Here is a 12,472-nt window from a genome sequence, read left to right on the forward strand (position 1 = left end):
TCCTCAGTAGTGACAGGGCTGAGGGAGTGCAGTGCGGGGGGGGTTATGGTGGGCGGGGCATTGGGAGAGGAGGGGGGCAGTGCGGTTGTGAGGGCAGAGGAGGGGGGAGATGAAGGGGTGACGGGGGCGAGGAGGCTAGGTGGGGAGGTAGATTGCAAGTTGACGATGTCCTTACGGATAGAGTCAATCTTGTTGTGGAAATGGGTGGCAATTTCGTGGGCGGTGAGAGAGGTACTGAGTGGAGGAGGGGGGGGGGAGAGCAGGGAGTTGAAGGTGGAGAAGAGTCGGCGGGGGCAGGAGGAGAGGGTGTTTATTAGGTTAACAAAGTAGGCCTGCTTGGCGGCGTGGAGGGAGGAGGTGTAGATAAGAAATGCAGATTTGTAGAGGGAGAAAGTATGAGGGGACCTGGTTTTGCGCCACAGTCTCTCCAGTGCGCGACTGCGACGTTTGAGGCGTTTAGTGCTGTCGGTCTGCCACGGTTGAAGCGGTCTGGGTTTGATGATGCGTGTGGTTAGGGGTGCCAGAGAGTCTAGGGCAGCTGACAGTGAGTCATTGTACAAGGTGGTGGCTATGTCAGGACATGACAGTGAGAGGATGCTGTCGTGTAGGCAGTCGGCGGCAGAGTGGAGGGGGGCCGGGTTCAGGTTGCGGAGGTTGCGGCTGGTGATGGTTTGGCGTTTTTGAGGGGGGGAGTTGGGGGAAGGGGAGATGGAGAAGGTGATGAGGTGGTGGTCGGAGAGAGGGAAGGGGGTGTTCGCGAACTGGTTGAGGGTACAGAGGTGGGAAAAGACGAGGTCCAGGGTGTTCCCTCCGAGGTGGGTGGAGGATTGAGTGTGCTGTGTGAGCGCGAAAGAGGAGGTTAGGTGGAGGAATTGGGAAGTAGCCGGGGTGTTGTCGTTGATGGGGATGTTGAAGTCCCCGAGGATGATGGTGGGGAGCTCAGAGGAGAGGAAGAAGGGAAGCCAGGCGGCGAAGTCATCCAGGAAGCGGGCTATGGGTCCGGGAGGCCTGTAGATCACTGCGATCCTTAGGGGGGTGGGTGAGAAGAGTCGGATGCAGTGCGCTTCAAAGGAGGGGAAGGAAAGAGAGGGTGGGTTAGGGAGGACCTGGAAGGTGCTAAGCGGTGACAGGAGCAAGCCGACACCACCACCTCTGCGATCGCTCAGTCTTGGTGAATGGGTCCAGATGAGACCTCCATGAGTGAGTGCCGCAGGGGAGGTGGAGTCGGTGGCCTGTACCCAAGTTTCGGTGATTGCTAGGAGGTTGAGGGAGCGGGAGATGAAGAGGTCATGGATGGCGGTAAGCTTATTGCAAACCGAACGAGCATTCAGGAGTGCAACCGAGAGAGGGGGGATAGATATGGGGAGGAGGGGTACATGTATGAGGTTGAGGGGGTCGCGTCGGCTGGCGTGAGCAGGGGGGGCTCTAGGGGGGGTGTGAGGTGGTGAGGGGCCAGGGTTTGGGGAGATGTCCCCAGCTGATATGAGAAGGAGGAGGGTGAGGAAGGTGGCGTGGGAACGGGAGGTGTAGGAGCGCTTGGGTCTGAAAGTGGTGGCAAGTGGGTCAGCGGGGAAGTGGAGTAGCAGGAGGAGGTGGTGGGTGCCGTAGTGGGGAGAGGGGAGAAGTGAGGGGGCGATATAGAGCTGCTTAGCGGGGGTGGGTGGGTAGAGGAAGGCGGTTTTAGGGATGGAGGAGAGGAGGACAAGGAGGAGGAGCGCGGGCGGCATGTTGGGGTGAGCGGGGTGCAGGAAGGGTCAGGGTGGGTGAGGGGGTGCTGGTCAGGGATGGCGAAGCAGTGTCCGAAACGCAGTGGGAGGTGGCTGGTAGTCCCAGGTGGGGTGGAGGGCAGGGGATCCCTGGTGGGATGGTGGCCGTGCTATCCCTGGTGGGTTAGTAGCGATCCCTGGAGGGATAGTGGTTAGGGGTCCCTGGTGGTTAGGGTTTCTGGTGGGTGGTGGGATCCCTGGTGGCTGGCGGTGGGATGGTGGTTGGGCTCCCTGATGGGTAGTGGGTGCCCCTGGTGGAGTACCTGATGTCCTGGAGCGTCGGGGTGGAGGTGGATCCCTCCTATGTTAGGAGGACCGTTGGTACTGGTAGCTTCCCCGGAGGAGCGGAGGCGTCCCGCTGCGATTCCAGCCACGGCCGGCAGGAAACACCGCGGCTTCGGGTGCCGTGGTAGGCCTCAAGCCGCTTCGGACCGCCGGAGCTCCGCTGGAGGGACGGAGTGTCTGTGTCCCCTTCAGGGTGTTGGTGGGGACATCGGCAGCAGGCTCAAGGGCCCGGATGGCAGCGGATCGGGCGCGGGGGCGCCGGAGCTGACGAGCACGTGGCTGCTCCGGGCGAGCTGGTACCCGGTGGTCGGGATGGACCCAGGGCCAGTGAGGGGGGCCCTGGGGAGGCTGGCTGATCGGCGGGGACCGGGGAACAGAGCAGCGGCGGCCTGGGCTGATGCCCGGCGATCCGGGTCGGCCGCGCCAAAAATCGAGGCCGCGGCTTCGGGTGCCGGGTAGGCCGCAAGTCCCGGAGGTCCGGGGAAAAGGTGCAGTGGCCTTACCTGGCTGATGAGCAGGGACCGAAGGATCGTGGGGCCCCCGTTAGGGTCCGCTGCTGCCCAGATGGCAGCGGATTGGGGCCAGGGGAGCAGGAGCTCGCCGACGCACGTCCTTCTCGCCGGACGTCCGGAGTATTGAGTATTGAGTCTTATAACATTTTATAAGAAAAACACTTTTTTTCAAAATTTTTGGACTTTTTCATTTACATAGCAAAAAAAAAAAAAAAAATCCCAGTGGTGAATAAATACCAAGAAAATAAAGCTCTAGATGTCTCAAAAATTGCTAAAAAATTCATATGGGTGCAGTGTTGCATGACCGCGCAATTGTCATTCAAAGTGTGATAGCGCTGAAAGCTGAAAATTGGCCTGGACAGGAATGGGGTGAAAGTGTCCGGACATGAAGTTGTTAACACCTCTCCTCAAGCTCCCCCTGCAGCTGCTGGCTGGCACAGCGGCTCCATCGCTTAGAGGACAGAGCCCTGCTATTGATGATTACATTAGAGCCTGTTCATACTACCACATTGGAAGTGTTTTTAACTGCTTTTATTAAAAGTTGACCTTGGAATACTGCACTTAGAAGCGCCTTCCTGTTTCATCTTCTTCTGCGCAGAGTTTGCTTCCACTCTTTAGAAGTGCTGCTCAGTACCGGCTTTCCTATACATCATCCAACATTGGCTGCCAAACTTCCACAGCATCGTCCACCGACGCGCCCTGCTATCCACTTTACACTATGAAGAGCCTCTCTTGCTTTGAGTGTACACATGCCCTAACGATCTATTGAGGAGGACTATCACCAACTGGGACACAACGAAGTGACCGAAGGAAGTATGGATTTTGACAGAGTGCATATTGGTCTATAGAATCAATGGGTTAATATCTGGAGGTGAGCGTTCGTGCCTGGTGGTGGTGGACACTGTGGTACATTAAGTTGAGATCCATTGTAATGTTACATCACTGAGTGTTGCTGGACATTTTGGATTTTTCTTTTAATTTATATCACTATATTGGACCTTAAACACTGCTCCTTGTGGCAATATTGCTCAGGCACTCTGGCATGGTTCATCCTAGAGGATCAGCTGGGTGTTTACTGATTATATAGATTTATATTTGTTTTCACAATTTTATATCATATATTTATCTTACTTTTTGTATATGCTTTATCTCTAACATTGGAGTTTGCACTATTCATCTTATTGCATTTATGTGTTTGTGGTTCAGCCGGGTATTTTACTTTATTCAATATCATTTTTTAATTTGTTGCATATATCACAAAGCATAATATCTAATATCCCAAAATAAAATAAAAAAAATCAATAATTGATTTTTTTTTAAATTTTATTTTGGGATATTAGTCATTTTTTCACCTGTTCTACGCCAGATTGGTTACATGTGGGTTAGATTTGTGGGTGTTTATTTGATCCCATTTATTGATTTGGTTTAGTGTGGATATGAAGCAGTGTCAGGGGCAGACTGACCATTAGGAAACTCGGGCACTGCCCGAGGGCCCGGGGTCAGTAGGGGGCCCCATGAGATGCCCCTGGTACCTTTTTCATAGGCTTTTTTGAGTTTGGGCAAGAACACAGGGGCCCCAAGATCCCCTATTGCCCGGGGGCCCCATGAGTTGTCAATCCGCCCCTGAGCAGTGTAGCACTAATTCAGAAATTTAAATACAAATACAGATATTCAGAAAGAATACATACCAGAAGACATTTCCTCCTGTACAGCTCAATCAGTTTCCCATCTACTCCACGGTTTGCTCCAATACTCAATAAGGCACTGTTACTTTGATAAGCATGCACAAGGTATGTGAGGGCCTCTTGACATCTAACAAGAGCAAAGAGTCACAGAATGGCATCACGTAATATTTTGGATCAGTTACAAGACAGAAATACATGTGAATTAACAAGAGGGGTATTTGGGTATTTTAAAACAGCTACTTACTTCCCTTTCTGGTACAACTCTAGTCCTGTTAGAAGATAGACAGACACCTTACGAAACTGGCTGTAATCTTCATGCCATTTCTATACAAGGAAGACAGACTTTATTAAATTTCACAGAAGAAGTCACGTACTGAGAGCTGAACCTTTGTACACAATGTGTTAAAGTGCATCTGAAACCTAACTGACCAGCATTTAGTTTACTTTAAAAGGTTGTAAACCTCAGACATGAAATATGAACAAAGCACATCCCTCTATAGTGTGTACTTGTCTCAATCCAAAGCACTAAGTGTTATTTCTGCCTGCTACCTCATTCCTCTACTATCAGCATTAATCACTTCTGAAAGGTTTTCCTGACACCAAGAGAAAAATGGTGACAGGGGAGGGCACAGCTTGTGATTGACAGTCTCAGCTCTGTTCCTGTGTGAAGGGGGTGTGTCTTTTCCCTCCAATCAGCTCTCAAAGCTCTCCTCACTGATGTAACTTCAGCTCCCTGCCCCCTGCTTTTCAGAGCTGAGAGATCCTGTGTAGAGTCTGCACTTTGAATGGATCTAGGGGAAAGATGGAAGCAGATAAACAGGTACAACTTATGCAGGATTTGTTTTTTTCTCTGTGTATCAACTGAGGCCAGTCAGTCAATTCACTGGCTATATGTAAAGGTTTCCAACCACTTTAAGCTAGCCATAAATTATGACATTTTCTTTCCTTCAACTAGGGGCTGATGGGGAAATCTGTAACACTGAGCTATTGTTTTCTGACAGTGGGAGGTTTCCTTGCCATCGGAATGCAAAGATCACTGCTAGCAGTTATATCACTCTGCGGTGTCCCAACAGTATGTTCTGTGCACTACAGTACACCTAATTAGCTCCTTGTGCTGCTTCCTTCTCCCCCCATGTGAGCTCCGCAGTACAGTAGACTACCAGAGCCCTATAAACCAAAATTCAGGTACTTACACTGCTAGCAATAAAAAAAAAACAAAAAAAAAACCAAACAACATTTACTGTATTAAAGCCATACTAAAATCACATGCAATGCTCCTACGCCACACTATCTCCACCTGAGTCTCTGCCAGGGGGTCATAAAAGACCCGTCTCTAATAACATATGCTATAAACAATAGGAGTCTAAAGTGAATCTGAAACCTAAAAAAGTGTCAATTGGCCAAGTATGCGGACAGGAATGTTCCAATGGGTGTCATGATGGAGAGGGCAATCCAAGGTCGGTGCTGTACACTGGCAGCAGGATGGCCTGTAATATTCGGCAAGAATTAAGCAGCCTCATTTTCAGTCCAAAAGATGAACGAACGAAACCAGCGCTCCAGTCTTCATACAACCAAGGCGATGCCAAAATGCCAACCGAAGAGGTGCTGCCCTTTTAAGATCGGGGAATCTGACCACTAGAGCTCTGAGGAAGGGGGTTTAGCTCCCGAAACGCGTTAGTTATCTGCACCATTAGACACAGATGTATTGTGACTGTCCTTGTGGACCACTTTTTACTGCCTTTTATCACGTTGGTTTGTGAGTATATATTCTCTTTCCATTTAATAAATACGTGTTATACCACGGTAATGCACGATGAGAGTGCGCCCGTTTGTTCATTTTCAGTCCAGCATGTAAAGAAAGGGACACAGTAGACTTATTACAGGATAACCATAGTCGCAGCTCACCCAGACCTATGGGGGTTTATTTACTAAAGCTGGAGAGTCCAAAATCAGACTCCCTTCTGCATAGAAACCAATCAGCTTCCAGGTTTCATTGCCAAAGCTTCATTGAACAAGCTGAGGTTAGAAGCTGATTGGTTTCTATGCAGAAGGGAGTCTGATTTTGGACTCTCCAGCTTTAGTAAATAAATCCCATAGAGTCCAGCCATCATCTGTCTGCATCAGCAGGGAAGCACAGCAACACTGCAATACCTCCGCCGTTCACCTAGGGGCAGTAGAGGGTACCATTCTGGCTGCTACGATCTCCTAGACCAGGGGAAGGCAACCTGCGGCTCTCCAGCTGTTGCAGGACTACAAGTTCCATCATGCCTCTGCAAGTCATAGCTGTAATTGTCACTTTTGTAATGTTGCAATGCCTCATGGGAAATGTAGTTCCACAACAGCTAGAGAGCCGCAGGTTGCCTACCCCTGTCCTAGACGCTTCAGTGCTGAAGATGCCCCATTACTGCATGGGGGGACTCGGGCAACATAGATGTTCACTGAGTGTGTGCAAGCCGGGACAGACGTAGACAGTGTGGCATAGGAGCACTGCATGTGTCACTCAGCAGGCTCACTTTAATGGTGGATATCCACTGAATGCACCCCTACAGTCTGACAGCTTGCAAGACCAGGTAACTGCTATCACTCACTTACCACACTTATTAAAATTTGATATGTAGGATTGTGTGCGGGTCAGATGAGCAGCTGCCTTGGTGATGAGACAACGTTGTCTTCTTAGTATTTGTGGTGATGGATAGTGGTTTTTAAGCTCTTTTTTATTTGTCAATACTTTTTTTATATACTTCTTCTCAATAAACCCTTTACTACATATCCTGCATGGTTCCACTTGTAACTTTCCTTTTGGCCCAGAGGTTTTGGTCTATATTTTGCTGAGTTACTGGGATCACACAAATTGATTCTACAGGTGAGCCAGCGGTAGAATAGCTTATGGTATAACAGCTTGCTTTTATGTTTACCATCTTTTTCCCTTCAATGAATTTTATTGAGTTTTCATTTCATACAGAGTGTATTATAGCCAAAAGTAGTGTCAAAATATCAAAAATACTGATACAAAATAGTACATATTTCTTTGTGATGAGTATTTGTACTGTTAAACATTGAATTATGTAGGTCTTATTGGTAAAGGAGTATCACAGTTATCAAGATTAACATGGCTCATGGTGTACTAACACTAATGCAGGTCATAGACGGGTCGAAAATCGGCCGATTTTCGCACCGTTAGTAGGTTAATTGGTCGGCCGTTTTCTGGGATTTTGGCCCTTTTTTTTAAATTGGTGAAGTTGGAAGAAATAAAAAAAATCGGCCAATTTTGCCGATCGGTCGATTTTCCCGGCAATGATGAGAAAATCGGTCGATCTTTTTACTGATAAAAAATCTGCGCATGAGATGTGACCTGCAAGAAGAAGAAGAAGAAAAAGAAGAGGAACAAGAAGACAAAGAAGAAGACAAAGAAGAAGACAAAGAAGAAAAAGAAGAAGAAAAAGAAGAAGAATTCCAGTCCGCTATTATATTTGACATGACAAAGTATTGCGGTTGCAACAATGTATCTATTTGTATCTGAATAAAAACATCGGTATCTGAAATGGATACAAATACATACATTGTTGCAACCGCAATACTTTTTCATGTCAAATATAATAGCGGAGCTCTCTGCAGGGACAGAAGTAATTAAATGCCGGCCGTAGACGGGATGAAAATCGGCTGATTTTTTTTACCGTTGGTAGAAACGTCGGCCTATTGAACGACTGATTTTTTTTTTTTTTTTTTTTTTAAAAATGGCCGGTTTTCGACCCGTCTATAGCCTGGATTACAGTAGTAGACCGTTACGCAATCTACATATAGAAGGGAAATAGAAGGGTGCAGAATGCCAGTATCAATGCTGTACTCCCAAATTGTATCTGACAGAAATAAAGGGTTATTCAATTTCCAGTTATGCCAAGGTTGCCACAGTATATTCATTTGAGCTAGTCTTCCTACACTTGTAGACATCATGTGTTCATATGAACAATGTAGTCAAGTCAGATCTAATGTGTCTGAAGTCGTAGGAGGTGAAGGTACTTTCCAGCGTCTAAGTCTCGCTGCTAGAAGAATATGTAAGATTGTATGTCTTGTGTTGTTTGGTAGAATATCTGCATCTAGATTCAATAATGCCAGGCTAGGAGATGGAGGGACAAAGATATGGGAAATATCAGAAATATGGAAGTACAAAAAGATTTGATCTTACAGCAAAAATTGTCTCCTTTCTGCCAACAATGTCTCCAGCAAAATTGGATGTTTGACCTTTGAAGTGTGCAGTCTTGTCTGGAGTCAGGTTCCATCTCAGTGTGAGTTTTTGGGATAGTTCCCATAGTGTGGAACAGAGAGTCACTCTGTAGGTTAGTCGGCACACTTGTACCCATTGAGAGTCAGTGTACGATTTCCCCAAGTCAGATTCCCACTTTTGGAAAAGATCTGTTTTAGCAAAAATGTTTTTATGTTGAAATAGGGTATAAAAATAGTGAGAAGCTGTTTGTTGTAGATATCCGTTTATCATCTTTTGAGATTAAATTAGGTGAGGTCCTTGCCGTCCCTTCAATGTTTTTTTCTGGATGTCAAATCAAATGCAGTGAAGAGGAAGGGGGGGAGCGGGCAAGTCTCGCTGTGTGTATCTATGGAGTGCGGTTCCATAGAAACACAGGTCGGGAGTAAGCGTGCACAGTTTCCCCCTAGCAAATGGCTAGCTATGGAGACACACAAAGAAGAGGAGGAGCCAAGATCGGCAGCAGGTGGAGAAGAGCAGGATCAAGCCGCTCTGTGCAATACCATTGCACAGAGCAGGTGAGTATAACATGTTTGTGGGTTTTTTAATAATAAAAAAAAAAAATTCTGACTTTAGTTACATTTTAACCATTACAGAGGTGCATCCATTTGTGTCTTTAATATGTGCCTGGTGTTCAGCTTTAAAAGGCTGCTCCTTCTTGTGCTCCAAGTTTCATAAATCAATTGCATTGTGTATACACGGCACACAAAAATCAACAAATAAGAAAGTAATAGAGACAAGCATAAAAACGTAACCTGGTACTGTTTCATATCCATGTCATTTGGACCAATCTCTTTTAGCTTCGCTTGAGCCACCTTCATAATGCTTATGGATCTAAAGAGGGAAATCAAGAGATTAAGAATGAATTGAAATATTTTATTACTAATTGGTGCGGCTTTTTGGCACAGGTAGTCCTTTATGTTACAAGGACCTACAGTACATGCAAATGCAGTACATAGCATATATCTAGCCATGTCTGTGCTGAATGTATTATGGCAGATTTTCTAGCTTGACATAATTTAAAAAACTGGTCTTGAGTGGGATGTATTGAACTCAGGGGCGGACTGACAACTCATGGGGCCCCCGGGCAATAGGGAATCATGGGGCCCCTGTGTCCATGCCCAAACTCAAAAAAAACCTATGAAAAAGGTACCAGGGGCATCTCATGGGGCCCCCTACTGACCCCGGTCCCTCGGGCCGTGCGCGAGTTTCCAAATGGTCAGTCCGCCCCTGATGGAACTACAAACTGCAAACATAATGAAAGTAATAGCTAGCTCCAATTTAAAAAAGGCTAAATGATAAAAGTCATCTTGTAATTTAAAACTCAATTGAATCTCTACTTTAAAATCAGCTGTATACATTTCAGGTGCATCAAAACAAATGTGTGCAAAAGTCTTACAATTCTTCTTTAGGATATGTTCACACTTGTGCGGGTGGTGTCCGCTGTGGTTCCCGCAGCCGCCCGCAGCGAAAAACGCACCGCCGATCAGATGTGTGGGGGTGCCATTAATTCTAATGCCACCCCATGCACTGGGAACTGCACTGCATTTGAGATTTCGTGTGGGCCGCATTTTCAGAAATGGTGCAGGGACCCTTTTCCCTGAGGTTTCAGAAGACACAGCAGCCTATTCAAATGAATGGGCTGCCATGCCTGCACAAAACATGGCTCACAGAGCTGCACAAGTGCAAACCTAGCCTCAGAAAGCACCCACAGCCTGAGAAGAAAAGCCTGTCCCCTGCCAGCATGCTGCAGATAAGGACATTTAAAGTGCTTGTAAAGCCTAAACATTTTGTTACGTTAATGTATTCCTTGTATTAAGGTAAAAAATGTTTAGGTTAAGCTATAAAAACTTACCTGAGCACTCACTCACTCAATCTAGTGCAGCGGCTCTCTACTCTTCTCCCCGGCTTTGCAGAGAGCAGTGGGAGCCAGTGGTTCCTGCTGCTGTCAGTCAAATCCTGTGATGAGGGAGCAGGGTCGATGCTCACTGTTTGTCAATGGACACAGGCAGCGTGGCTCAGGATCGAGCATGCAGGAGTGCCGAGATAGGAAGGAGCTACCTATAGTGGCGAAGTGGAGCCAGAAGAAGAAGCAGCGGGGGAGCCAGGAGCACTGGCAGGAGACCCCCCAAGAGGCGGAATCAGGACAGTTTTGTGCGGTTCCATTGCACAGAGCAGGTAAGTATAAACATATTTATTAAAAAAACAATTAAAACAAGACTTTACAACAGTGGGCTCAATGCAGAGCTCTAACACACTCCCTGCACGAGAGCTCCCTATGAGCAGGGAACATGAACTTTGCTGATTGCATAGCTATTCAGAATCAGAAAAGGACGGTGCTGCTGGAGTTACTGAGAAATGAAAGAGCCAATAACCACAAATGTTGGCTTGACAGACCCTTGAAGAAAACGGAAACAAATCCATCTACTAAGTAACAGAAAAATGTGTTATATGATAGACATTCAGACAAAAACCAATCTGCTTACGTGGTCATATTAGATTGCCCAGGAGCAAAACATTGCCTGAGCTACTGCACACAGAGGCTATCAAAGTCATAAGTAGGGCTGTAAAGAGAAAACTATTATGTACAGTGGACAGAAGACAGGGCCAACCCTTTCCTCTATGGATTATTCCTCATCCTTTATATCAACCTTCCCCAAACTTTTCAACACAGAGGAACCCTTGAAGTAAACTGTCAGGTCTCAGGGAACCCCTGCTAAAAATGGCTATATCTACAACCCCCGTTACATTAGTGCGATGGTCAGTGGACAGAATGTTCCTTACACTTATGGTCACTGGAATTACACCCGTTACCTTATACATATCTAAAAAGGATCAGTAGGAGCTTATCTGAAAGGCAGAAATTACTCAAGGAACCCCTAGCAACCTCTGGAGGAACCCTGGTTTATATGAACAGACCCGACTCCATTCAACTCTGTAGCATAGATGACTACACATGGTGGAATGCGGAATCTACGAAAAGCCAAGAGCAACGTCCGAATGAAGACAGACATAAGTGAGGAGTATGCCAAAGAAAAGGACATGTATATTGGTTGGGCAATACTTGAAGGCATCCCAAACTACATGTGCATTTATGTGAAGGGGGTCATGTGTAATTTGTCACTGAGAGACATCTATATACAGTAAACCTACCATTGTGAAGCAAGACATGTTGGTACTTCAACAATAGAAGCATAAAAAAAAAAATGCAGACTCGTTCGACTCACCGTTCGTCATAGCTGAGATTCTTATCTGCAAACTGTTCCAGCAACGTGCGCTCAATCACACGTTGTGGGGCCTTATTCTGAAAGAAGTAGACCAGCACATGCTGCAAGCGAGGGTCACTGGATGGAGAAGGCTGCTCCTCGGCAAGTTTGCAGAGTCGGGAATATTCTTCATGGAATGCCTACAGAGGAACTCCAACTGTTAAAAGAGCTTTCTAATACCATTCAAATATAAATTCATTTTAGTCACTTGATGTATAGCTTTAGGTGTATGCAAGCTGCAGTTGGGCCACAGTGCGATTGCCAAGTTTGCATATTTTAACATATAATAAAATGCTACAAAATGAAAACGGCACCAAAACTGCATAAAAAGCAAAAGATCTATATTTCCTTTTCAACATCTCAAGCATATAAACAAGGCACACACACCTGTGTTATGTGATTTATATATCACAACAGGATAAGGAGAATTAATATAGCAAGCAGCATGTGTACCAAGAATAGCTTTACAACGAAGATCATGCTTCATAGCTCGAGATTATATATGGTTAGATCTTCACGTATCCCACAGCACTCATTACTACATGCACAATAACCAATCTGAAAGTAGGTGTGATCCCTAAATAAATAACATTTAGTTGCCAGAACACCAGGTATTAAAGTAGAAGTGTGGGATGGCCAAAAAAACAAACACTTAACTATATGGCTGCAGCATTGGTCCAATGTTGCAGCTGACCACCCC

The 12,472-nt window shown here is 46.3% G+C and overlaps 1 protein-coding gene across 3 annotated transcripts in view; it reads right to left on the reverse strand.

Annotated features, from left to right (window-relative positions):
• The window catches only part of USP28 (ubiquitin specific peptidase 28), a 143,928-nt gene that overhangs the window by 22,286 nt on the left and 109,170 nt on the right, over positions 1-12,472 (reverse strand). For all 3 annotated transcript variants that reach the window (XM_089673084.1, XM_089673083.1, XM_089673082.1), the window contains 4 exons: positions 11,734-11,912; positions 9,262-9,340; positions 4,493-4,572; positions 4,252-4,375 (listed from right to left, as the gene is read on the reverse strand). In XM_089673084.1, the coding sequence (XP_089529210.1) occupies positions 4,252-4,375; positions 4,493-4,572; positions 9,262-9,340; positions 11,734-11,912 (462 nt within the window). The remainder of the gene's footprint in view (positions 1-4,251; positions 4,376-4,492; positions 4,573-9,261; positions 9,341-11,733; positions 11,913-12,472) is intronic.

Source organism: Staurois parvus, unplaced genomic scaffold, assembly GCF_062004578.1.
Source record: "Staurois parvus isolate SC_StPar_1 unplaced genomic scaffold, SC_StPar_1.0 ptg000135l, whole genome shotgun sequence".
Lineage (NCBI taxonomy): Eukaryota > Metazoa > Chordata > Amphibia > Anura > Ranidae > Staurois > Staurois parvus.